This window comes from Salmo trutta, chromosome 9 (assembly GCF_901001165.1).
Source record: "Salmo trutta chromosome 9, fSalTru1.1, whole genome shotgun sequence".
Classification (NCBI taxonomy): domain Eukaryota; kingdom Metazoa; phylum Chordata; class Actinopteri; order Salmoniformes; family Salmonidae; genus Salmo; species Salmo trutta.
Window position 1 is genome coordinate 14,165,892 of NC_042965.1, and position 24,208 is coordinate 14,190,099.

At 43.1% G+C, this 24,208-nt stretch overlaps 1 protein-coding gene across 2 annotated transcripts in view; it reads right to left on the minus strand.

The window, feature by feature from the left end:
- Positions 1-17,166, minus strand: part of LOC115199963 (breakpoint cluster region protein-like) — a 45,934-nt gene extending 28,768 nt beyond the window's left edge. Inside the window, exon 1 of one of the 2 annotated variants that reach the window (XM_029762554.1) lies at positions 15,214-17,166. In XM_029762554.1, the coding sequence (XP_029618414.1) occupies positions 15,214-16,558 (1,345 nt within the window). In that variant the 5' untranslated portion in view covers positions 16,559-17,166. The remainder of the gene's footprint in view (positions 1-15,213) is intronic. The other variant, XM_029762553.1, reaches the window with a different exon arrangement.
- Between the last annotated feature and the right edge of the window lie 7,042 nt (positions 17,167-24,208).

The window sequence follows — 24,208 nt, forward strand, 5'->3', positions numbered from 1 at the left end:
CCCTCCGATCCAACATGTCCCAAACGTGCTCAATGGGATTGAGATTCGGGCTCGTCGCTGGCCATGGCAGAACACTGACATTCCTGTCTTGCAGGAAATCACGCACAGAACGAGCAGTATGGCTGGTGGCATTGTCATGCTGGAGGGTCATGTCAGGATGAGCCTGCAGGAAGGGTACCACATGAGGGAGGAGGATGTCTTCCCTGTAACGCACAGCGTTGAGATTGCCTGCAATGACAATAAGCTCAGTCCGATGATGCTGTGACACACCGCCCCAGACCATGACGGGACCCTCCACCTCCAAATTGATCCTGCTCCAGAGTACAGGCCTCGGTGTAATGCTCATTCCTTCGACAATAAACGTGAATCCGACCATCACCCCTGGTGAGACAAAACCGTGACTCGTCAGTGAAGAGCACTTTTTGCCAGTCCTGTCTGGTCCATCAACGGTGGGCAACGTTGTTGCCGGTGATGTCTGGTGAGGACCTGCCTTACAACAGTCCTACTAGCCCCCAGTCCAGCCTCTCTCAGGCTATTGCGGACAGTCTGATCACTGATGGAGGGATTTTGCATTCCTGGTGTAACTCGGGCAGTTGTTGTTTCCATCCTGTACCTGTCCCGCAGGTGTGATGTTCGGATGTACCGATCCTGTGCAGGTGTTGTTACACGTGGTCTGACCCTGCGCGGACGATCAGCTGTCAGTCCTGTAGAGCGGTCTTAGGCATCTCACAGTACGGACATTGCAATTTATTGCCCTGGCCACATCTGCAGTCCTCATGCCTCCTTGCAGCATGCCTAAGGCACGTTCACGCAGATGAGTAGGGACCCCGGGCATTTTTCTTTTGGTGTTTCTCAGAGTCAGTAGAAAGGCCTCTTTAGTGTCCTAAGTTTTCATTACTGTGACCTTAATTGCCTACCGTCTGTAAGCTGTTGTCTTAACGACCGTTCCACAGGTGCATGTTCATTAATTGTTTAAACCCTTTACAATGAAGATCTGTGAAGTTATTTGGATTTTTACGAATTATCTTTGAAAGACAGGGTCCTGAAAAAGGGACGTTTCTTTTTTTGCTGAGGGATAAATTATTCAGACAACACCTGTGTCCCAATTTCTCTTTTCAAAATAGACCACAACAAAAACAGACTGTGGATACACACACCTAGTTATTTTCTCTATTATATGCTTGACACTGAGGGGTCAACCTATACAGATGATGCACCCACGAGACATTTTACATTTTTGTCATTTTAGCAGTTACCCATAGCAACTTACAGGAGCAATTAGGTTTGAGTGCCTTGCTCAAGGGGACAACAACATATTTTCCACCTAGTCTTCTCGGGGATTCGAACCAGCAACCTTTCGGTGACTGGCCCAACACTCTTAACCGCTAGGCTACCTTCCACCCTCAGCAGTCTCTTAATAAGAGTTGGTCAGTCAGGTGAAACACACTGAAGGCCAGGTTCAGAGACTTATCCTCTGAGCACTGTGGACAACCAGGAAATGGGGGCAAAGATCATGCATCATACAATCTTGACTATCATTGTGCTTTCAGAGCAATGTCTAGAAAACAGTTAAGCTTCAAGGAGGAATCTTAAGGATTCATGCTTGTGGATAAGTCTTTGCTCTACAGTACATCTTGTTAAAGTAAATACATTAAATAGTGTTGTCTGCCACAGACTCGGCACCAGGATAAAGTGACTAACGGGGCAGCTGAAAACGGCAGTTCTTGCATTGGAATTATATAGAATTTTGCTTATAATCACCTTATACCACAATAAACGAAGTTCAAATGCTGAGACTCGTCGATCATTGAGTGCTTTTGAAGTGACAGTCAGGTTGGCGCGAAATCTGTATCAGCACAAGGAGCAGCGCCCTACACACTAAAGCAAGTCCGTTTTGGTAATGAATATTAGGCTACAAGATTAGATAGGGTAATTCACCCATTACAAAAAAGCCTATGTGAATGCATTTGTACACACAGCTGTCTTACCAAAATAATGCAAACTAAATGCTGAAAGTAGTCGCTTAGTTATTCATGCATTTAAACAAAAATACTGAACAGCAGCTTGACTTAGAATACTGACAACTGTGAATGTGAACAGAACAAAAACAGCATGCCAAGTAGCAGGCCTAGTAAACAAAATATCAGATTGATAAAAGGCATGACACAATCTATGTAAGCCAGTAACATTAACAGTAAACAAACACACTACACAAAAGGTGAATGGAGATCCAAGCATAGGCAAATGAGATGCAGCCATGCACAGCTGTCTTGCCAAATAAATAGGTCAAACATGGAAAATCATGCCACTCGGTGCTAATGAGTTCAGCAACACGGTGTGACGTGGCACAATACATTTCTGTGACTCAATTGACCCAGATAGTCAATGCCGGCCTACCATCAACATGTTTTCCAATACGTACAGTTCCATTAACAACCACCAAAACCAATCGGCTACCAAGAAAACCATAATAGAATATATCTATTTCTATGATGTAACATAACACTTTATAGCTATACCCGGGGGCATCATTTGGGTTCTTGCATTGGAATTATATTGAATTCTGCTTATATATATCACGCTATACCACAATGAACATAAAATATCAAATTCTTTTGATCAAGAAGTAACAGGTTGGCGCAAAAATTTCCGCTGCGCTCTATCAGCACCATGGACAGGGCCCTACAAACTAAAGCAAGATTTTAATAAAAAAACACCTAGATAGTTTTTTTTACCGTTTCAGAAATCTTCTTGAAAGATCTCCCTCAAATGCCAGTTGGATTAGTTGAGCTTTCCTCGGGTGTAGCATGCTTCTTCTGGGCTGACTGAACACGTTTGTCAAAGTGGAACATTTGTTCTCGGATGTAGCATCCTCAGTGACCATTTCACTCATGAGCCCTATGATTTCATTTGGAATATCATATGATGTCTATGTGGGGTATGCTGCTCAACACCTTGGCAAGTTCCTTGTCTTTTCGGAGAGAAAAAAAAAGTCCACTGCCCCCTCCCCTCTATCACGTGCAATGTCCCCCTCAGTGGTTGCTGGTTTGAAACAATGAACTCAATAATGTCCACAATCGCCGACACGATTTCTTGCCAGCTGCCCATCATTAACAAGTTGACACCTCAGTACCCATACCCTAACTTGTTTTTCTTTCCACAGTGCATATCAAATGCTCTTTACTTGATGCCAGCCTAGCGAATCCCTTGGTATTATCAATAGCATGCTTCAAGTTAGAACACCCAGCTGGGTTAACCTCTCTTGGGTAGGGGGCAGTATTTTGACGTCCGGATGAAGAAGGTGCCCAGAGTAAACTGCCTGCTACTCAGTCCCAGAAGCTAAGATATGCATATTATTAGTAGATTTGGATAGCAAACACTGAAGTTTCTAAAACTGTTTGAATGATGTCTGTGAGTATAACAGAACTCATATGGCAGGCAAAAACCTGAGAAGAAATCCAACCAGGAAGTGTGGAAATCTGAGGTTTGTAGTTTTTCAAGTGATTCCCTATCCAATATACAGTGTCTGTGGGATCATTTTGCACTTCCTACGGCTTCCACTAGATGTCAACAGTCTTTAGAACGTTGTTTCATGCTTCTACTGTGAATGGGGAGAGAATAAGAGCCTTTGGAATCAGATGACTGAGAAAATGACATGAGCTCAGTGGCGCACACTCACGTTAGAGTTAGCTGTGTTCTTTTTCTTTTTTGAAGACAAAGGAATCGTCTGGTTGGAATATTATGGAAGATCTATGATAAAAACATCCTAAAGATTGATTCTATACATCGTTTGACATGTTTCTACGAACTGTAATAACTCAAAAAAAGTTTGTCTCTACTCACTGCGCGAGCACAGTGGATTTGGATTACTCGACTGAAAGCGCGAACAAAATGGAGGTATTTGGACATAAAGGATGGACTTTATCGAAACAAATGAACATTTATTGTGGAACTGGGATTCCTGGGAGTGCATTCCGATGAAGATCAAAGGTAAGTGAATATTTATAAATGCAATTTCTGAGTTTTTTTGACTCCACAAATTGGCGGGTTTGGTTTTGTGACTGAGCACCGTACTCAGATTATTGCAAAGTGTGCTTTCGCTGTAAAGCTTTTTTGAAATCTGACACAGTGGTTGCCTTAAGGAGAAGTGTATCTATAATTCTTTGAATAACAGTTGAATATTTTATCAACGTTTATGATGAGTATTTCTGTAAATTGATGTGCTCATTCACCGGAAGTTTTGGGAGGCAAAACATTTCTGAACATTACACGCCAATGTAAAAATGGGGGTTTTGGATATAAATATGAACTTTATTGAGCAAAACATACATGTATTGTGTAACATGAAGTCCTATGAGTGCCATCTGATGAAGATCAAAGGTTAGTGATTAATGTTAGCTGTATTTCTGGTTTTTGTGACGCCTCTCCTTGCTTGGAAAATGGCTGTGTGGTTTTTCTTGTCTAGGCGCTGTCCTAACAATCTAATGTTATGCTTTCGCCGTAAAGCCTTTTTGAAATCGGACAATGTGGTTGGATTAACAAGAAGTGTATCTTTAAAATGGGATATAATAGTTGTATGTTTGAGAAATTTGAATTGTGAGATTTTTGTTGTTTTCAATTTGGCGCCCTGCTATTTCACTGGCTGTTGAATAGTGTGTCCCGCGGGACGCTAGCGTCCCACATACCCCAGAAAGGTTAAAGGCCTTGTCTGTGTTAGCATTGGGCCCAACACAGAACTTTCGACATGGGAAACAAAATGCTGCATCTGCAGTAACCGAGTATTCCAGCCACTCTTCTTATGAACCAGTTGCCATTAAATTAATGTTTTTGGACATAAAACCTGCAGCTAGGGTAGGATTCTAGGCTAACCTGGGCTTGCTCCTCTTTTCCAAGATCGTCAGGAACAATGGAGGTGGAGGGGGTTGTGGGGCCATTATCCTGGCGACGCTTGTGGAAGAGGTGGAAGGCTCTGCATACGGCGCTAGCTTGAGCCAGTGAGGAAGAGGCGATGCGAGATGGACAACTGGGCCAAAAAACTGTCTTCTCCAGCAGGTGGCGTTGTTTCTTTCACTTACCAAGCGGGGAGTTTTTGTATGAGTGTCGAATTTGGTCACCAAAAAATGTAATGGCTTATTTGCTACATGAGGTTTATTTGATCGAATACAAGTTTCATAATGCTTAGGTTGTTACGAATGTACTGATAAGGACACGTGACATCCAAGCAACTTTGAGAAAAAACACTTTATATCGGAGTTGTCTCAAGATGGCCATGCATATTGATGACGTGGCTAGTAGCATAGCATCTCTCCATTGAAAACAGGCGGTTGACGTCAACACCCGTCATCGACAGGTATTTTGTCATTATATACAAATCTCTGCTGGAGCTCGGCGGCATCGTCGCTGCTTGGCTTGGCACGTGGCCTCAGTAATTTGATGGTGCTGCTGCCCGTCGACTTTGTTTCTGATATCCATTGTGGCAGTTGCAGATTAGCTGGTTCGAGCTAGCTAAATAGGCTAAGACTAATAACACTAACGCTTTTACAGCTAGCTAAGAAGATAACTATGTAGTGGTGTGGGGCGTGAAAGAGTTGAGTGAAGCAGCTTCAATGGTAAACTTGATCGAGCCCTTATAAATCAAAATATTACAGGCAGAGGCGTATCACGTTATTCAATTAGCCTACCACAGGTGAGAAGCATTTTGTCCCCCACATTTTATGGAAACCCAAAGGGAGTCATACCTAACCGTCCCAGTGGCTTTCCATAGCCCCCTACACACCGCGGCGCGCTCTGTCTATTGTGCTGACACAGCGCAGATACAGATTTTGCACCAACCTCTCACTCAATCATTTAGATTGTTTTTTTGTTTCAATACAAAACATACACATACAAAACGACAACATACAGATGCACACAAAAATCCACAATATCACCCCTTGCCCAGACCCACCTACTCACACTCCCATCTCCAGCGTCCGGATCTCTCTCCGCCACAAGTCACCCACGCACTTTCAACATTTAGATAAAGCATTTGACCTTTCCATTGTGTTAACGATGGATGATTTCCAGTTAAGTATACTTTTCTCATCCTTCTTTAAAAAAAAGTATCGCCTAATAATAATTGGAGTCAGGAGTCAACTAACCTGGAGTCGAATCAATGAGACGAGATTGGAGATTTTGGTTAGAGCTGCCCTGCCCCATAAAAAACAATCACAAACTTTGAGTTTGCTATTCACAAGAAGCGTTGCCTTGAACAAAAGAGCTCTCATAAGACCTAAGATTAAGAATAGTTGCCTTGCATGAAGCTGGAAAGGGTTACAAAAGTACAGTTGAAGTCGGAAGTTTACATATCTGTCTAAACAAATCTGTCTAAACAATTGTTGGGAAAATGTGTTGTGTCGTGCACAAAGTAGATGTCCTAACCGACTTGCCAAAACAATAGTTTGTTAACAAGAAATGTGGAGGGGTTTAAAAACAAGTTTAATTGACTCCAACCTAAGTGTATGTAAACTTCCGACTTCAACTGTATCTCTAAAAAGTCAGTCCACGGTAATACAAATGGTCTATTAATGGAGAAAGTTCAGCACTGTTGCTACTCTCCCTAGGAGTGGCCGTCCTGCAAAGATGATTGCAAGAGCACAGCGCAGAATGCTCAATGAGATTAAGAAGAATTAGAGTGTCAGCTAAATACTTACAGAAATCTCTGGAAGATGCTAACATCTCTGTTGACGAGTCTACAATACGTAAAACACCAAACAAGAAGGGTGTTCATGGGAGGACACAATGGAAGAAGCCACTGCTATCCAAAAAAAACATTGCTGCATGTCTGAAGTTCACAAAAGAGCACCTGGATGTTCTACAGCGCTACTGGCAAAATATTATGTAGACAGATTAAACTAAAGTTGTGTTGTTTGGAAGGAACACACAACACTAAGTGTGGAGAAAAAAAAATGTACAGCACACCAACATCAAAACCTCATCCAAAATGTAAACTATGGTGGAGGGAGGGAGCATCATGGTTTGGGGCTGCTTTGCTGCCTCAAGGCCTGGACAGCTTGCCATCATCGATGTAAAAATGAATTCCCATGTTTATCAAGACATTTTGCAGGAGAATGTAAGGCTGTCTGCCAATTGAAGCTCAACAGAAGTTAGGTGATGCAACAGGACAACAACCCAAAAGACAGAAGTAAATCAACAACAGAATGGCTTGAACAGAAGGAAATACGCCTTCTGGAGTGACCCAGTCAGTCCTGACCTCAACCCGATTGAGAAGCTGTGGCATGACCTCAAGTGAGCGGTTCACACCAGACATCCCAAGAATATTGCTGAACTGAAACAGTTTTCCTCCTGATCGTTGTGCAGGTCTGATCTGCAACTACAGAAAACGTTTAGTTCAGGTTATTGCTGCCAAAGGAGGGTCAACCTGTTATTAAATCCAAGGGTTCACATACTTTCCCACCCTGCACTGTGAATGTTTACACGGTATGTTCTATAAAGACATGAAAAAGTGTTATTGTTTGTGTGTTATTAGATTAAGCAGACTGTTTGTCTATTGTGACTTAGATGAAGATCAGATCAAATGTTATGACCGATTTATGCAGAAATCCAGGTCATTCTAAAGGGTTCACATAGTTTTTATTCCCACTGTACATTGTAATATTTCTGATAACCAACTTTCGAACTCTGCCCATAACATTTGGACTTTATTGCATTCCCAGAAGGCATGGATTATTGAGTTGTTGTTAGTTTTGCACTTAAGACACGACTCTGCTGTCGTTAACTGTAATTCTGTTAGTTATGTTCCAACTTTCCCTCCATCTTGTGCCAATATCAGTTATTTTTACGTCTTGGTTCCAATAGTTAATATTTTTTTCTAAGAGATTGTCAGTTGGTTATGAACTCCGCAAGGTTTTGTATATCTTACCCATCATATGAATATCTTTTTCTGACTCAAATAAGATTCCCGCAAGATTGCTATGATGCCCAAAAGATTTCAAATAGACAATTCTTGGTATGAAATTTTTAAGTTGCATGTATTGGAAAATATCTACATTAGTCAGCCCAAAATTACTTTTTAATTCTGTCATGGAAATGTATTTATTTCCTAATAGAAAGTAATTTCCTGTTTCTATGCCTTTAGTTTTCCATGTGGATCAATCTGTTAATTCTGAAAAGCTATCCAAGGATTTTTACATAAGGTTGTGTTTTCAGGGAGAGATATTGGTTCTTGTAGAATCCGTTTAATTTTCTTCCATATCGTTAGTGTTCTTAACTAGGAAGTTGTTCATGTTCTTACATGCTGACCACACCGCCCGAACTTGGTTCTATTTTAGACTCTTGACGCTCTGCAATCCCGCCTCTCCCATCTCCTTATTGGTTTTTAGGAGCGTATACCCACGGGGGTGATTGAAAGATGAACTGCGGTCCACACTCCAGTCCAGTTGGTTGCAGTAATGCACCTTAAAGTTGGTTGCCAACCGCCATATGAAATCCACAGAAGAAGACTGAAGGAGGAGAGATTACTAAATACCAACTAGGTTTCCCCCTTTTATTTGTGGATTAATTGTCGGAGTAGAGAACACACGATTTTATGTGACTCAAAATGGGTCCAAATTCTACTAAAAAAATAACCTTGTGCATTTCAGGTAAAATAACCCAATGTTTATATCCCAGGACAAATTAGCTAGCTACAGCAAGCTAGATTGCTAAATGTTTAATATGTGTTTTGACCTGTCCTCAAATTAATATAGTATGCTCAGAGTTAGTTTTGATATTTCAACCTGCATGTCCTGATCACGTCTGGTGTGGATGGACAAAATCAACGAGCCCGTTGTAAAACTGAGGGAGCACAAGTTTCAATTGAGGGGGTTATGCCCCCTTTTGCCCCCTCGTGGAGCTGGGTATGGTCTGCCAGAAGCAATATCCACAAACTAATTATTGTCTAACAAGCCCCAGGGGTCAGGCTGTTTGTGGAGAGGTAAGCTCATACAGCACTTTACATTTCGTTAGCTGTGTTCCCCCTACACCCCACAAGCAGCTGAGACATTCCATAAACACTTGGCTTGCCAGCCAGCAGCACAGAGGGCCCTTTGAGTATGACCTGGGAGTGGAGCTAAGACCAAGGGGACCAGAGGGGCGAAACAGAGCACAAGAGAGGATTAGAGCAAAGAGGGAAGCCTGGAGCGAGGGACAAAAGCTCAAACATGTCTCATGCCTTTCTACCATTATCTTTAAGAAAATATCTGGATATGGAAAACAGCCTGGGGTGACACCAGTACTTTCAAACCTGGATGAGGTAGGCCGACTGCACTTAAAATAATGTAGAGGACTGTCCATGTTCTGTTAGATCTGGAAGTATTTCAAGGTTGAGAGTTGAAATCGTGCCAAGTAAGCTACTGACCAACCATTTACCCCTATGCTGGTGTAACTTGAACTGGACAGGGTCTGTTCATTTGAGAGATTAATGATGTGTTTGTCCCTGTGTTCCCTCTGACTGCAGCTGGCAGGGCCCTGGCCTGCTGCTCTGATCCCCTGCCAGCTCTCCAGGAACACTCCCACTGCACCATTTTCCCAAGTCAACCACCTCGGAGGACAGGTGACAGGAAACACAGACCTCACTCACGGTGCACAAGAGCTCTGTCCCTTTTCTGCGCTGGCCCCAATTAATCTACATTTTTAGACACAAGTCTTGAATGTAAACTTAAAAGGGGAGGGAGTGGCCCATTTTCTTTGCTTCCTTAACCACTAAAAGCTGAGAATGTTGACGTTCAGGCACAAAAACCAGCCTGTGTGAGTTTCATCAGGAGCTCTGAAAGATTAATGATTGGACCGTTAACCTGGAGGGTGGGCCACCACCATCGCTCTACCTCCTGCTGTGATTACAAATACAGCCCTGGACTGACGCCAGACACCCAGAGAGATAGGATCACTACAAGACAGACTGAGTGAAAGCTTCACATTTGTGTCAAAGGAGATATACAGACCTGTCTAATTGATACTAAGCAGAGGCTACTCTTGGCCTGGCAGAGGTTCACTCAAACTGAAGACATTCTAACACAAGCACCAGTAGCCCATCTTATAATGTACTCATCATTAGCCATAAGACATTTCTGTGAGCCATACAGTAGGAAAAAGCCCTGGCCACTGGCATGTCTGTCAATGTCATAGTGATAATTAACTATGGCAAAGCAGACACATCATAGAAGTGGCCTCATTTAAGCCACACAGCTAATCAGCAGCTCTATTCACAGCCAGGACTGACAATTGGCCTAGATATCCACAAACGAGGAGAATGTGCTCATTCTCTTATTCCTGTGCTATTCTAGGAATAAGAGACCTTAGAGATGTGACCATTTTAGACGGGCTGTTTTCCCATGATTAAAAGCAAGAGGTAAAGCAGGGTTGGTGGAGTCAGTGTGGCAAGGACTGAGGCCCATTTATGCCAGTCAGTACTGTACCCAATGCCAGGGCTGACCTTCTTTCTCAGGCAGAGCCAGCCACCATGCCAGGTAGTAAAACACTAGGAGGGCTGCAGGGTACCTGTCAATGCCACCCTGTGTTTGACAGGTTCGCCGCTTATGCAGTCACAAGAGAACCCCCCCCAAAAAACAACATTGGAGTTGTATTTTCTTCTTAAAATGCAGCAATGACTTAATGCAACTTAAATGAATTCAAATGAAGCCACTGCCATTTGAAAGGGACATTTAAAACCTCTGCACAACACTGACACTGTATACATTTGTAACGGCAGCATCCCTTCCTCTGCATATATATTGTAGGTATACACTCAACGGACAGTTTAGCGAAAATGGATCACTCCTACAGACAGTGAGTTACGTGGCCTGCTATATAAAGCAGGCAGACAGGCATGCAGCCACTGTTCGATTGAACTTTATAATGGGCAAAATAAGTGATTAAGCGACTTTGAGCGTGGTATAGTCATCAGAAACGGCCACCCTCCTGGGCTTTTCACGCACGACAGGGTCTAGGGTTTACAGAGAATGTTTTTTGTTTGTCGCACCAATCAGTGGCAGCCCTGTGGGCAAAAAGGTCGAAGGAGAATGGCAAGAATCGTGCAAGCTAACAAGCGGGCTACAAACAGACAAATAAAGGCGCAGTACAACAGTGGTGTGCAGAACGACATCCTTGTCACGGATGTGCTATCGCAGCAGACAACCACATCGGGTTCCACTCCTATCAGCTTAAAACAAGAAGAAGCAGCTCCGGTGGGCACACGGTCAGCGACACTGGACAATTGAGTGGAAAAACATTGGCTGGAACATGACAGCGAGTTCAGTTAACGTTAACTTCTGTGCAGTCCCCAGACCTCAACACAATAGAGCATCTCCCAGTACTAGATGGGTGTACCTAATAAACTGGATGGTAAGTGTATACAAAACATTAAGAACACCTGCTCTTTCCATGACAGACTGACCAGGTGAATCCAGGTGAAAGCTATGGTCCCTTATTGATGTGACTTGTTAAATCCACTTCAATTAGTGCAGATGAAGGGAAAGAGACAGGTTAAAGAAGGATTTTTAAGCCTCGAGACAGACATGGATTGGGTATGTGTACCATTCACAGGGTGAAATGGGCAAGAGAAAATATTGAAGTGCCTTTTAATGGGGTATGGTCGTAGGCGCCAGGCTCACTGGTGTGTGACAAGAACTGCAACGCTGCTGGGTTGTTCACGCTCAACAGCTTCCTGTGTGTATCAAGAATGGTCCACCACCTAAAGGACATCCAGCCAACTTGGCACAAATGTGGGAAGTATTGGAGTCAACATGGGCCAGCATCAGTGGAGGCTCCTCAGAAAGGGGAGAACCATCCTCCTCAGTGAATTTCATAAAAATAGTGAAACATTAAAAATGTTATCCTTATATATATATATATATATATATATATTCACGTCACCATACACTATTTTGCAATGAAGGTCTGCAGTAGCCTCAACAGCACTCTGTAGGGTAGCACCATGGTGTAGCCGGAGGACAGCTAGCTTCCGTCCTCCTCTGGGTACATTGACTTCAATACAACACCTAGAAGGCTCTTGGTTCTCACCCCCTTCCATTGACTTACAAAGTAATTATTACAACTTCCGGAGGATGTCCTCCAACCTATCAGAGCTCTTGCAACATGAACGGACATGTTGTCCACCCAATCAAAGGTCCAGAGAATTAATCTAGTACTGAAAGCATAACAGTTCTGAACAAATGAATTTCTTCCAAAATTAAAGGACAAGCGAGACAGAGGGAGAGAGAGTGAGCTAGCTATATTTGGTTGTATTTTATTTATTTTTTACTTTCACGTAGCTAACTGAATGCAGCTAGCTAGTTTAGCCTACTCAAAACACCTGGCTCAAGACAGAGAGGGATGCTTTGTTAGCTAACTGACTATGGCTATCCAACACTGAATCTCTTCCAAGTCACGGTAAGCTTTTGGTTTTAATAATTTATTACCATCGGGGCCCGCCGGTGTAACTGATAAACTGCTTGCTGACTGTATTGTAGCGGGTTTACTAACGTGCTAGTTCTAGTAGCTATGTTGACTATGAGGTGAAAACAACATTGGCTGTGCGTAGCGGTTAGCAGTCATGATATGAAGGTTTGTCTTTGAAAGGTTTTTTCACCTGGTCACGGACAGCGGATGTGTTATACACTGAAGTCTACAAGTGAAGGGAAAAAGTGAGAGGAGGAAAGTGTGTAGATAGTTGCAAGAGATAATTATATATGCAAGAAGCAAAGTGATCATGCTGTTTTTATATTGCTGCTATGAAAGTGAACTGTGTTTGCGTGTGATCAGGTGTGTATTCATTCCACCGATTCTGTTGAATTTTTATAGGGTTATAGTAACCTCATGATGGGCACAGGAAAACGTGAGTATCATGTAGTAGCCTAAACCGATCAAGGTTACATTGAGCTGGGTGAATGGAATATGAATGACAGTCACCCAATATGCTCTATTTGAAATAAGGCAATCCGCATTCATTTTTTTTTTAAAGCACCGCCACTGGCCAGCATCCCTGTGGAACGCTTTTGACACCTTGTACAGTCCATGCCCCAACGAACAGAGGCTGTTCTGAGGACAAAAAGAGGGGGGTGCAACTCAATATTAGGAAGGTGTTCCGAATGTTTGGTATAGTCAGTGTATGTCTGTAAATCTTGTATATCTTCACTGTAAATCCTCTTTACCTTTACTGTATTTATACTGACTTTGTGTCTGCATATTGTCTATTGCTGGCATCACCTATTCACTAAGTCAAATTCCAGGTATGAGCAAATGTACTTGGCAAATAAAGTCATTCTGATTCTTGTAAAGCTAAATAGTCACCAGAACGCTTATGTAACTGGAGCACAGTGGCCCTTTATAACATTGACATTATAAGCTAGCTTTACTCAGCAGATTAAATGGAATTTACTGAATGTTGCAATGAGTTTTGTTATAAAACAAAAAGAAAAACAGATTTTCCCATACTCGCTCAAAATCACTGACCAAAATAGAGAATAGTGGATTGTCATGCCCGCCTCAAAACCACTACTTACCACAGCACTGATCCAGCAATGTGCGCAATGGCCCTAATGTTCTTACGACATCAGAAAATAAATCCAGATTTCCATTAATCCACGAAGCCCGATTTACATGAAGTGATCCTGCAGCAGGACCGTTACCTCAGCAACACGGCCATTCAGACCACCACTCCAGGACCAGGCTCAGCAGCATTGTTTCTGCTGAACATTTAACCAGCAAGCTGCAGCAATCACACTAAGCTAACTCCAGTTTACGAAGGCTTCAGTCAAAACATGTATCTAGGTATCTGATAGGAAATGGGGAAACAGGCTACAGGTCAAGCAGCATTGGTAAATGGGTGTTATTGTGAAGAAACAATAATGTGGTGAGACAATGTAGAAAACAACCCATGACAGTGTTATTGTAATATCAAAAAGCTAAATATTTGACCACAAGTCAAAAGGAATCTGTATTTCTGTCAGAAGAGCCAAACACTGGCTTACTGTTCTCAGACAATTTTCTTGTTCATTGCATGTTTGGTTTAAAATGCTTTCCAGCCCATCACGTTACATAACAGCCTGTTCTCAACAATTGCTACTGAAAATCTGCTCCAAACAGCATGTCTTTTTTTGTAATAACGTCAAACAACGCTCTTCTCATATGAATTCACATAGCAACAAATGACCCTGACTGATTCACTACAACAGACCGTCTGTTAAGACTTCAGTGAAATCATGTAATATGTGGCATTGAGTCACCCCTTTTCACTTAGACATGTATTTCTTTAATTGAATCCCCATCATAGACAAATCATAGAGCCTCTCATGTATTAAAGCTTCAATAAATATTTTGCATGGGAACTCACTCTTCTCTGTCCTTGGCAGCACCTAGTAAGACCACCCCATCCCACTTAACATTGCTACATTGTTGCAGTGTCAATACATACTCTGCATGAGTGATTCTCCTATTGTGTTCACACATCACAACAGGAAACACTGAGGCCTGAGATTTTGATGGGAAGCCATGTGACACACTTTGAGCCCTCCGTCCTCTTTTTAGTGAGAGTTATCAGCCCTTTTCCTCCCCACCCCCAACACAGAGCCTCCCTAAATTCATCACGCTACACAAGCCCCTTTAAGTTAATTACTTCTAGCTAAGGACAACAACGCTGATGTGTGCTGACACAAAAACACTCTGGGTGGACAGGGCCGAGTGACTGGGCAGCCTGAGGGCACGCACTGTCTCAATCAGGGCATGTCCACAAGAGCACTAAGCCACTCAATAGGAGAGTAGAAGAGGGGGGGGGCAGGCATGTTTACAAAGTGAAAAGAAAACAGTCGCACAATCTACAAAGAACCACACAAGCACTAGGGTGCTTTGCGATGGTTGGGCTGTGCTAGTGGTTTAATGTATTCATATGGAAAACTTATTGGCAGATGCATGGTACACTAGATCTAAATAACTCCTTCCTTTCCTTCGACATGTTGCAGGTGCACATATACTGTAAGCACATCCGTGCTTGAGGAGAGGTCTAGGTTAGGGCAAGTACAGGCATCTCTAATAAACATGAAACGGCAGTGGTTACTGAGCCCTAGGGTGCATTAACAATTCTCGTGCTTTTATACAGTGTCTCATCAAATGGAAATTAAAACAGAGGATAGAAAATATCTTGATTACAAAAGGACAGAGACTATGTCCTTGCAGACCTACCCAGGTCTCCATGGAGACTGTTGTCATGCGAGGTCCTACTAGACGTAGTGGAGTTCCCATCGTCGGGCCAGATCTGACCTGTTTTACGGACACCCACGATGGAGGCCTCGGACACCAACACCTGCTGCTTCAGACGTTTCTGAGACAAAGGGGTGGGGGGGCTGCTGCTGTCAAAGGACTGCTGGGAAATCTGGGACGGAGAACGGCTCTTCGGTCTGTACATATGATAGGTCGTGGGACTTGGTGACACGTGACTTGACTGGCCAGAGGAGAAGTCCTCCTCGCTGGACGTTAGGTTCTCATTGGAGCTGCAGTCTGGGGTGTAGCCGCCCCCAACATCGTCAAAACTCCCAGGTGAGTAGGAGCGCCTTGGCCAGGTGAGGTGAGAGTCCTCCTCCACACTGTGGTCCCTGATGTGGATGATCCTCCCCTCCCCCATCATCCCCCCGACATACACACTGGTGTAGGGCTGACAGTCTGCCGGTTGTCTCCCCCCATTGGAACGGATCACACTGTCCTTGAAGAAATGTGGGTTCACCTCTACTGCATCATCATACAGCCCATTGTAGCCACAGCCGCCCTCCGTGGATCTGCCTCGGAGGACAGATTTGCGGATCTCCCCCGTCGCAGTGGACAGGTTCCCAGGCAGGGAGTGCAGGGACCTCTTCCGCTCCATTTGCATGGCCTGGCAGCCCAGGCTGCTGATCTTGTCTGAGACCTCCCTGTCATTGACCTTCACTAAGCCTCTCTCATGGTGGTACTCCATGTTCACGTAAAAGTGTCTCTCTGTCCCACCAACCCCTTTCCCATCTCCTGCCGTGTGAGAGTTGGCTCTCTTGATGTGCTCAAAGTTGGACCTCAGCGCTGCTACGGAGCCCATGCCTACCCTGTCTAGATTTGTGTCTGGAGGACCCAATGTAGGCCCGTGAGGGGAGAAGCCACCACTCTGTTTGGAGGGAGACACCCCATCCACCTCTTCCTCTGGATACTGTTTACACCTCCCTGCGTCAACTGCCTCACCTGGCTGCTCCTCCACTGAAGGCTCATCTAAGTGGGATCTCTGGGTGTCTGAAACACTGGATTCGTCTCCAATATTCATTAGGGACATCCTCTTGATGCCCCATCTCTGTCCATCATATGCCTTCCTCTCCTTGGCCAGTAACGTCTGCAGGTAGATCATCCGAAAGCGCTCCTTGTTCACCTCCAACTCCAGCTGCCTGATAGATGCCTTGCATTTCTCAAGCTCCTGCTCAACATCCCCCAATGATTTCAGCTCCATATTTGGGGGATTTGACTCTGGGAACTGGGCTTTCCAAGCCTCTACAAAACCCACTGGTTCAACCATTTTTTTTTTAATTGCTTAGTTCACTGAGAATAGAGTAGAAACTTCTACTAAAATATCTACTAAACGATATGATTAGTTTCCAATCAAAATTATTTCTAAAGTATGACTTATAATGGCCATTAGAAGCTATTTCCACACTTCACTGACTGAATACAGTTTTCAGAAGACTCGTGCACATTTATTCTTATGGTTCTAACGTTATTTATCAACATATCAGCTCGCATAGTAGAGAATGCCATGAGGACTGCGAATGACGACCCAGTTCAGATACCTGCAACAACAAAAACAGAAAGAAAGTGTCCTTATCTTCTGTAAGTAAATGTCAGTAGACAATGATCCTTCATTCATCGTAAAAGCAGGAGCACTGTGCTATATCCAGACGTTCCATCCATTGATTTAGTGAAAGTCCAATAACAATTTTACATTTCCACTGTAATTCCTGTTTTTCGTGTTTGTTCGTTACTCCGCGTCCAATTGAAAGTTAGTTTGAATGTTCTCTCGTTAACCTTTGATTCACCACACATGATATACACTTCGTTTGATCGCACGCTACAGTTACTGTGTTTTGCTCATTTTATTTAGGTTGAGTTAGTGCTGAAAAGAGAGGGAGGGACTTTGATGTGATTGAGGATCAGTGCAGTTTTAAAGACACAGGCACGTCGAGAAAACAAGAAATCCAAGCTGAAGAAAAAAACCTGATAATGATATGGTCTATATTATGTAAGTCATAATGTAGACTAATCTATTGCCATTTTGTAAGATTAAAAACAAACGTTTTATTAAGGTGTATATATACCGTCTGAAATATCGATATTTGTCTCCATCTAATGGTACAAAAGAGAAATCCAGACAGCCAAGAACCTGCGTGTGCGCTGGTGGCAGAGTCTGCCCAGCTTGTCCCACTCTCTCTTCAGAGAGAAACAGGCGAAGCGAGAATTTTTATTTAACTAGGCACGTCAGTTAAGAACAAATTCTTATTTACAAAGACGGCCTAGGAACAGTGGATTAACTGCCTTGTTCAGGTGCAGAACGACAGATTTTTACCTTGTCAGCTCGGGGATTCAACCTTTTGGTTACTGGCCCAACGCGCTAACCACTAGGCTACCTTTACCTCCCCGCCCAATATCTGTTAAACAAAACAAGACCACGAAAGACATTTTTTTATGGCGGCCAATGAGAGATTGTCAATTTGGTCAAGAAAAACATGAAATACTAATTTGCTACGTGGGGCTTATTTGATCAATAGACATTTCGTAATGGTGGCATTTCAACAACTTTGATATTGGAGTTGTGCCTGTTGTCATAGAGATAGATAGAGGACTCACGTTATATAAAATTTGATTATGGACATTGCCATTGAGGCCTTCCACCATTTTAAAGTAGTCAACTGGGTGGGGATTCCTATGAGTTGGGAGCCAATAAAGAAGCCAATAGCCAATGAAGAAGAAGAAATTGACTACTTTAAAATGGAGATACTCAATGGCGCTGCCCATGCTGTCACAGACACAGATTGGTGCCTTTATTCAAACGCATATCTGCCCTCTCATTGGCTAGAATGGTCCCACCTGATCTCACCTCCCGCCTGACTTCCATGTCAAACTAGCGACATTAAGGTTTTATTTATTTATTTTTATTTAACCGTTATTTAACTAGGCAAGTCAGTTAAGAACAAATTCTTATTTACAATGACGGCCTACACCGGCCAAACCCGGACGACAATGGGCCAATTGTGCACCGCCCTATGGGACTCCCAATCACAGCCGGTTGTGATATAGCCTGGAATCGAACCAGGGTCTGTAGTGACACCTCTAGCACTGAGATGGATGCAGTGCCTTAGACGACTGCGCCACTTGGGAGCCCATGAGTCACATGATCATACAGATTTTTTTCGAATTAAAAATCCCTCTGAAAAATGTTTTTTTTCTATTCTTTTTTTATTTAAATCACACAAAAAAAATTGTTTAAAGTTAAAAAACATTTATTGAAAATAACATTATAGAAATCAATTAACTATTTATTATTATTTGACCATGCTGGTCATTTATGAACATTTTAACATCTTGGCCATGTTCTGTTATAATCTCAACCTGGCACAGCATTTTACATTTTACATTTTAAGTCATTTAGCAGACGCTCTTATCCAGAGCGACTTACAAATTGGTGCATTCACCTATAATATCCAGTAGAACAAACACTTTACAACAGCCAGAAGAGGACTGGCCACCCCTCATAGCCTGGTTCCTCTCTATGTTTCTTCCTAGGTTTTGGCCTTTCTAGGGAGTTCTTCCTAGCCACCGTGCTTCTACACCTGCATTGCTTGCTGTTTGGGGATTTAGGCTGGGTTTCTGTACAGCACTTTGCGATATCAGCTGATCTAAGAAGGGCTACATAAATAAATTTGATTTGACTTGAACTATTTACTATATGACCGAAAAAACTATAGTGAGGAGTTTTTTTCTTATAGTCCCTTTAAAAAACAACAACAATAACAACACAATAACAACACTGTTGCTGGAAGTATTAGTGTTTTTTAACTGCTAACAGAACAGGATTTTATCATGTTTAGAAGAGCACATTTTCAAATTGACCCTATCCAGGAATAACTTTTGGATGAGGCCACAAGGCTAAGCTCAGTCTGTCTTATCTGGTATACTGTGTGATCTTATGCATTCTCTATGTAATTTGGCTCTCTCTCTCTTTCTCTCTATTATCTCTCTATTACCTTGTCCCGGACCAGCTGTTTCTACCCCCCCTTCTCTCTCTCTCTCTCTCTCTCTCTCTTTCTCTCTCTCTCTCTCACTTGCTATCTATCTCCCTCCCCCATCTCTGTCTCACTATCCTCTGTCTCTCTCGCTATTCATCTCCCTCCCCATCTCTGTCTCACTATCCTCTCTGTCTATTCATCTCCCTCCCCATCTCTGTCTCACTCTCCTCGCTCTCGTTCTCTTCTGTCTGTCTCTCTCTCTCCCAGGCAGGGGAGTCTGTCCTCAGTGTTCTGGCAGGTTGTAAGATGGTTAGGAAGCTGTCAAAGATGGAGAGTGAGACAGAGACCAAGCTTGGCCAGAAGTTTGATAACCTGGCCAAAGGTAGGTTAGCCTTTTTCTTTGCTAAAGAAAAGTTACAGAATAATACTTACTACAGATATGTGATGAAGCGTTTTTGGCTGAGAAGTGTTGAGCGTTAACCCCTTCCTCTCTCTCTCTCCAGACGTGTTCAGTGACTACTACCAGAGTAGTGAGAGCCTCTCCTTTACCCTCCTTATAAGGAATTCTCCCGTGTGGGGCAGAGCTACCTATCCGCCGTCATTGTAAATAAAAAATTGTTGACTGACTTGCCTAGTTAAATAAATGTTCAATAAAAAAATCGAAATAATAATCTGCAGGCCACCCTAGCCAACACCCACCACTTCTTCAGCCATGATGGTGTGCAGATCAGAACTAAATACAGGGGTCAGAGGTCAGGGTGTGTGTGTGGTTTGTCCTGGACTTTCTGACGGGCCACCCCCAGTTGGTGAAGGTAGGAAACAACATCTCCACTTCACTGACCCTCAACACTGGGGCCCCACAAGGGTGCATGCTCAGCCCCCTCCTGTACTCCCTGTTCACCCACGACTGCGTGGCCATGCACGCCTCCAACTCAATCATCAAGTTAGCAGACAACACAACAGTAGGGGGCTTGATTACCAACAACGACGAGACAGCCTGCAGGGAGGAGGTGAGGGCACTCGGAGTGTGGTATCAGGTAAACAACCTCTCACTCAACGTCGACAAAACAAAGAAGATGATTGTGGACTTCAGGAAACAGCAGAGGGAGCACCCACACATCGAAGGGACAACAGTGGAGAAAGTGGAAAGTTTTAAGTTCCTCGGCGTACACATCACAGACAAACTGAAATGGTCCACCCGCACAGACAGTGTGATGAAGAAGGCGCAACAGTGCCTCTTCAACCTCAGGAGGCTGAAGAAATTTGGCTTGTCACCCAAAACCCTGACAAACATTTACAAATGCGCAATCGAGAGCATCCTGTTGGGCTGTATCACAGCCTGGTACGGCAACTGCACCGCCCTCGACCGCAAAGCTCTCCAGAGGGTGGTAAGGTCTGCACAACGCATCCCTGCGGGCAAGCTACCTGCCCTCCATGACACCTACAGCACCCGATGTCACAGGAAGGCCAAAAAGATCATCAAGGACAACATCGACCCGAGCCACTGCCTGCTCGCACCACTACCATCCAGAAGGCGAGGTCAGTACAGGTGCATCAAAGCGGGGACCGAGAGACTGAAAAACAGCTTCTATCTCAAGGCCATCAGACTGCTAAACAGCAATCACTAACTCAGAGAGGCTGCTTCCTACATTGAGACCCAATCACTGGCCACTTTAATAAATGGATCACTAGTCACTTTAAACAATGTCACTTTAAATAATGCCACTTTAATAATGTTTACATATCTTACATTACTCATGTCATATGTATATACTGTATTTTATCCAATCTATTGCACACCTATGCCGCTCGGCCATCGCTCATCCATATATTTATATGTAAATATTCTCATTCACCCCTTTAGATTTGTGTGAATTAGGTAGTTGTTGGGGAATTGTTAGATTACTTGTTAGATTTTACTGCACAGTCGCAACTGAAAGCACAAGCATTTCTATACACTCGCATTAATATCTGCTAACCATGTGTATGTGACCAATACAATTTGATTTGACATACTGGAACATGCTGTTTCAACATACACATCCAGGCATTGCAAATTGACGAGTACATTTGTGTAATTGCTGAACCATGATTTTGTTTGTCTTCTCTGTGTCCCTCTGTTCTCCAGTCTGACAGGTTGCGCTCACTATCCACCACAAGATCCACAGTCAGCACGGAGGACTTGTTCAAGATCAGGGAGTTCACAAAGGACTTTGGACAGGAGGGCTGAGAGGTCCTGGTCAGTCGGGACTTTACTACTCCTTACCCTGTCTCTCTGCACAAGCCCCATTCGTACGACCTCCTGTCAAATAGTAGCTACAGCATTACGACGCTACAAACTTGGAGTTGTTCGACTAACCTGAATTGGCATGAATGATGGAGCCTTTTAACTTCATTCATATTATTTCCCTCTGATCGTACGCTATTGGACAGTCCTGAAGACTGAAAGACTGTATTTCTTTCATTGTCATCCTGCACTGTTACAGTGAGTACAGAGCTCATCATTGAGAGGGGGAGGTGTTGACATTTCAGCATTTCTCTGAAGTTTTTCTGTCATTTTCAGTAGAAGAACCCTTTTCTATTTCTGGATATGAACATTGGAAATAATAGTTCCACAACAGACACTATCATATTGTTCCAATACTATATGATCCTAAGCGATCTTTGGTGCCATTTAGCCCCATTCAGCAATATGGGGTGCTTCAAATTCAAATACTTCCGGCGCCATCGGGGGTTTTCCATAGGAAAGCACTATCGCTATATACTGGTTTTAATGTCTATGTCATTACATTCTAATGGTGGTCCTGTAGAGCATGAAGCTTGCAGGGCCAGGGTTGTGGGTTCGATTCCCGGGGCCACCCATACGTAAAATGTATGCACGAATGACTGTAAGTCGCTTTGGGTAAAAGCATCTGTTAAATGCCATATATTATTATTACATTGTTAAAACAACAGACCTACAATGTGAAGGTCTTAATATTTGTGTGGAAAGTTTACAATAGTTGGAAAGGCAGCACAACAGTATCTGTTTAATTATTACCTGATTCAGAAGTTGTGGACAGAAATGTTGGTAGAAATAAATAAGGTGTAGTCTGTATTAACCAGTGATCTACTATAACACAGGGTATAATGTAAAGTTAAAATAAAATAATGACAAGTACATCTATAATTTTTTTATTCAGGTTTCATTAAGTCAGGTTAACTTGGTTATTTGTAACAGCATTGAGATCCCCTCTGGGACCAAAACTGACTTCAGTATTATTGAACCAATATACCCTCAACTATACTGTCACGACTTCCGCCAAAGTCGGTCCCTCTCCTTGTTCGGCGGTGTTCGGCGGTCGACGTCACCGACATTCTAGCCATCACTGATCCTTTTTTCATTTTCCATTGGTTTTGTCTTGTCTTCCTTCACACCTGGTTCCAATCCCATCAATTACATGTTGTGTATTTAACCCTCTGTTTCCCCTCATGTCCTTGTCGGAGATTGTTTTGATTGGATGTGATGTGCTAGTCAGTGTTGATGTGCGACAGGTTTTGTACCCACTTTGTTGTTTTGGAGTTTTATCAGCATTTATTAAACAACTCTGTTTATACCAAGTTCGTTCACCTGCGCCTGACTTCCCTGCCACCAACACGCACCCCTTACATATACAGAGACACAGTAATACTATTATGCCAACAGTATTGGAACAATATGATAGTGTCTGTTGTGGAACTATTATTTACAATGTTCAAATCCAGAAATATAAAAGGGCTCTTCTACTGAAAATTACAGAAAAAAATATTCCTATGGAAAACTCAAGAAGCTGGAAGTATTTGAATTTGAAGCACCCCATATTGCTGAATGGGGCAAAATGGCACCAAAAATCGCTAAGGATCATGGTGAAAATGGCCGGAACTAGCAAAGCATCATGGTCAATGTAGTCATTTTCATCCTGCCAAAGAGAGCCAACCTTAATGTCTATGGCACAGGCCCCCAGTGTCTTAGAAAGCCTAAATCAAATCCAAATAAAATGTTTTTGGTCACGTACAACTCAATATTAGGAAGGTGTTCCTAATGTTTGGTATACTCAGTGTACTGTATATGTACAGTATATGACGGTGTGTGTATAGACAGTATGGAGCGTATATGAATAGAAAAGGTGTGTACAGCAGTAGTTATATACTAGAATACAGTATATACATATGAAGTGGGTAAAACAGTATGTAAACATTATTAAAGTGACCAGTGTTCAATGACAATGTACATATGGCAGCAGTCTCTAAGGTGCAGGATTGAGTACAGGGTGGAAGTTGGCTAGTAACAGTGACTAAAGTTCAGGGCAAGGTACTGGGAGGAGGCTGGCTAGTGGTGACTATTTAACAGTCTGATGGCCTGGAGATGGAAGCTGTTTTTTAGTTTCTCGGTCCCCAGCTTTGATGCACCTGAACAGTCTCTGCTGTCTAGATGATTACATTTTTTTACATTTTAGCAGACGCTCTTATCCAGAGCGACTTACAGTAGTGAATACATACATACATTTCATTTTCATTTATTTTGTACTGGCCCCCCGTGGGAATCGAGCCCACAACCCTGGCGTTGTACACACCATGCTGGCGTTGCAAACACCATGCTCTACCAACTGAGCCACAGGGAAGGCATGTTGGTATGATGACACAAACTTACCAGACGAGCTAAATTACTTCTATGCTCGCTTCGAGGCAAGTAACACTGAAACATGCATGAGAGCACCAGCTGTTCCAGATGACTGTGTGATCATGCACTCACGTCTGTAGCCATGAAGTGCTTTGAAAGGCTGGTCATGGATCACATCAGCACCATTATCCCAGAAACCATAGACCCGCTCCAATTTCCATACCGCCCCAACAGATCCACAGATGATGCAATCTCTATTGCACTCCACACTGCCCTTTCCCACCTAGACAAAAGGAACACCTATGTG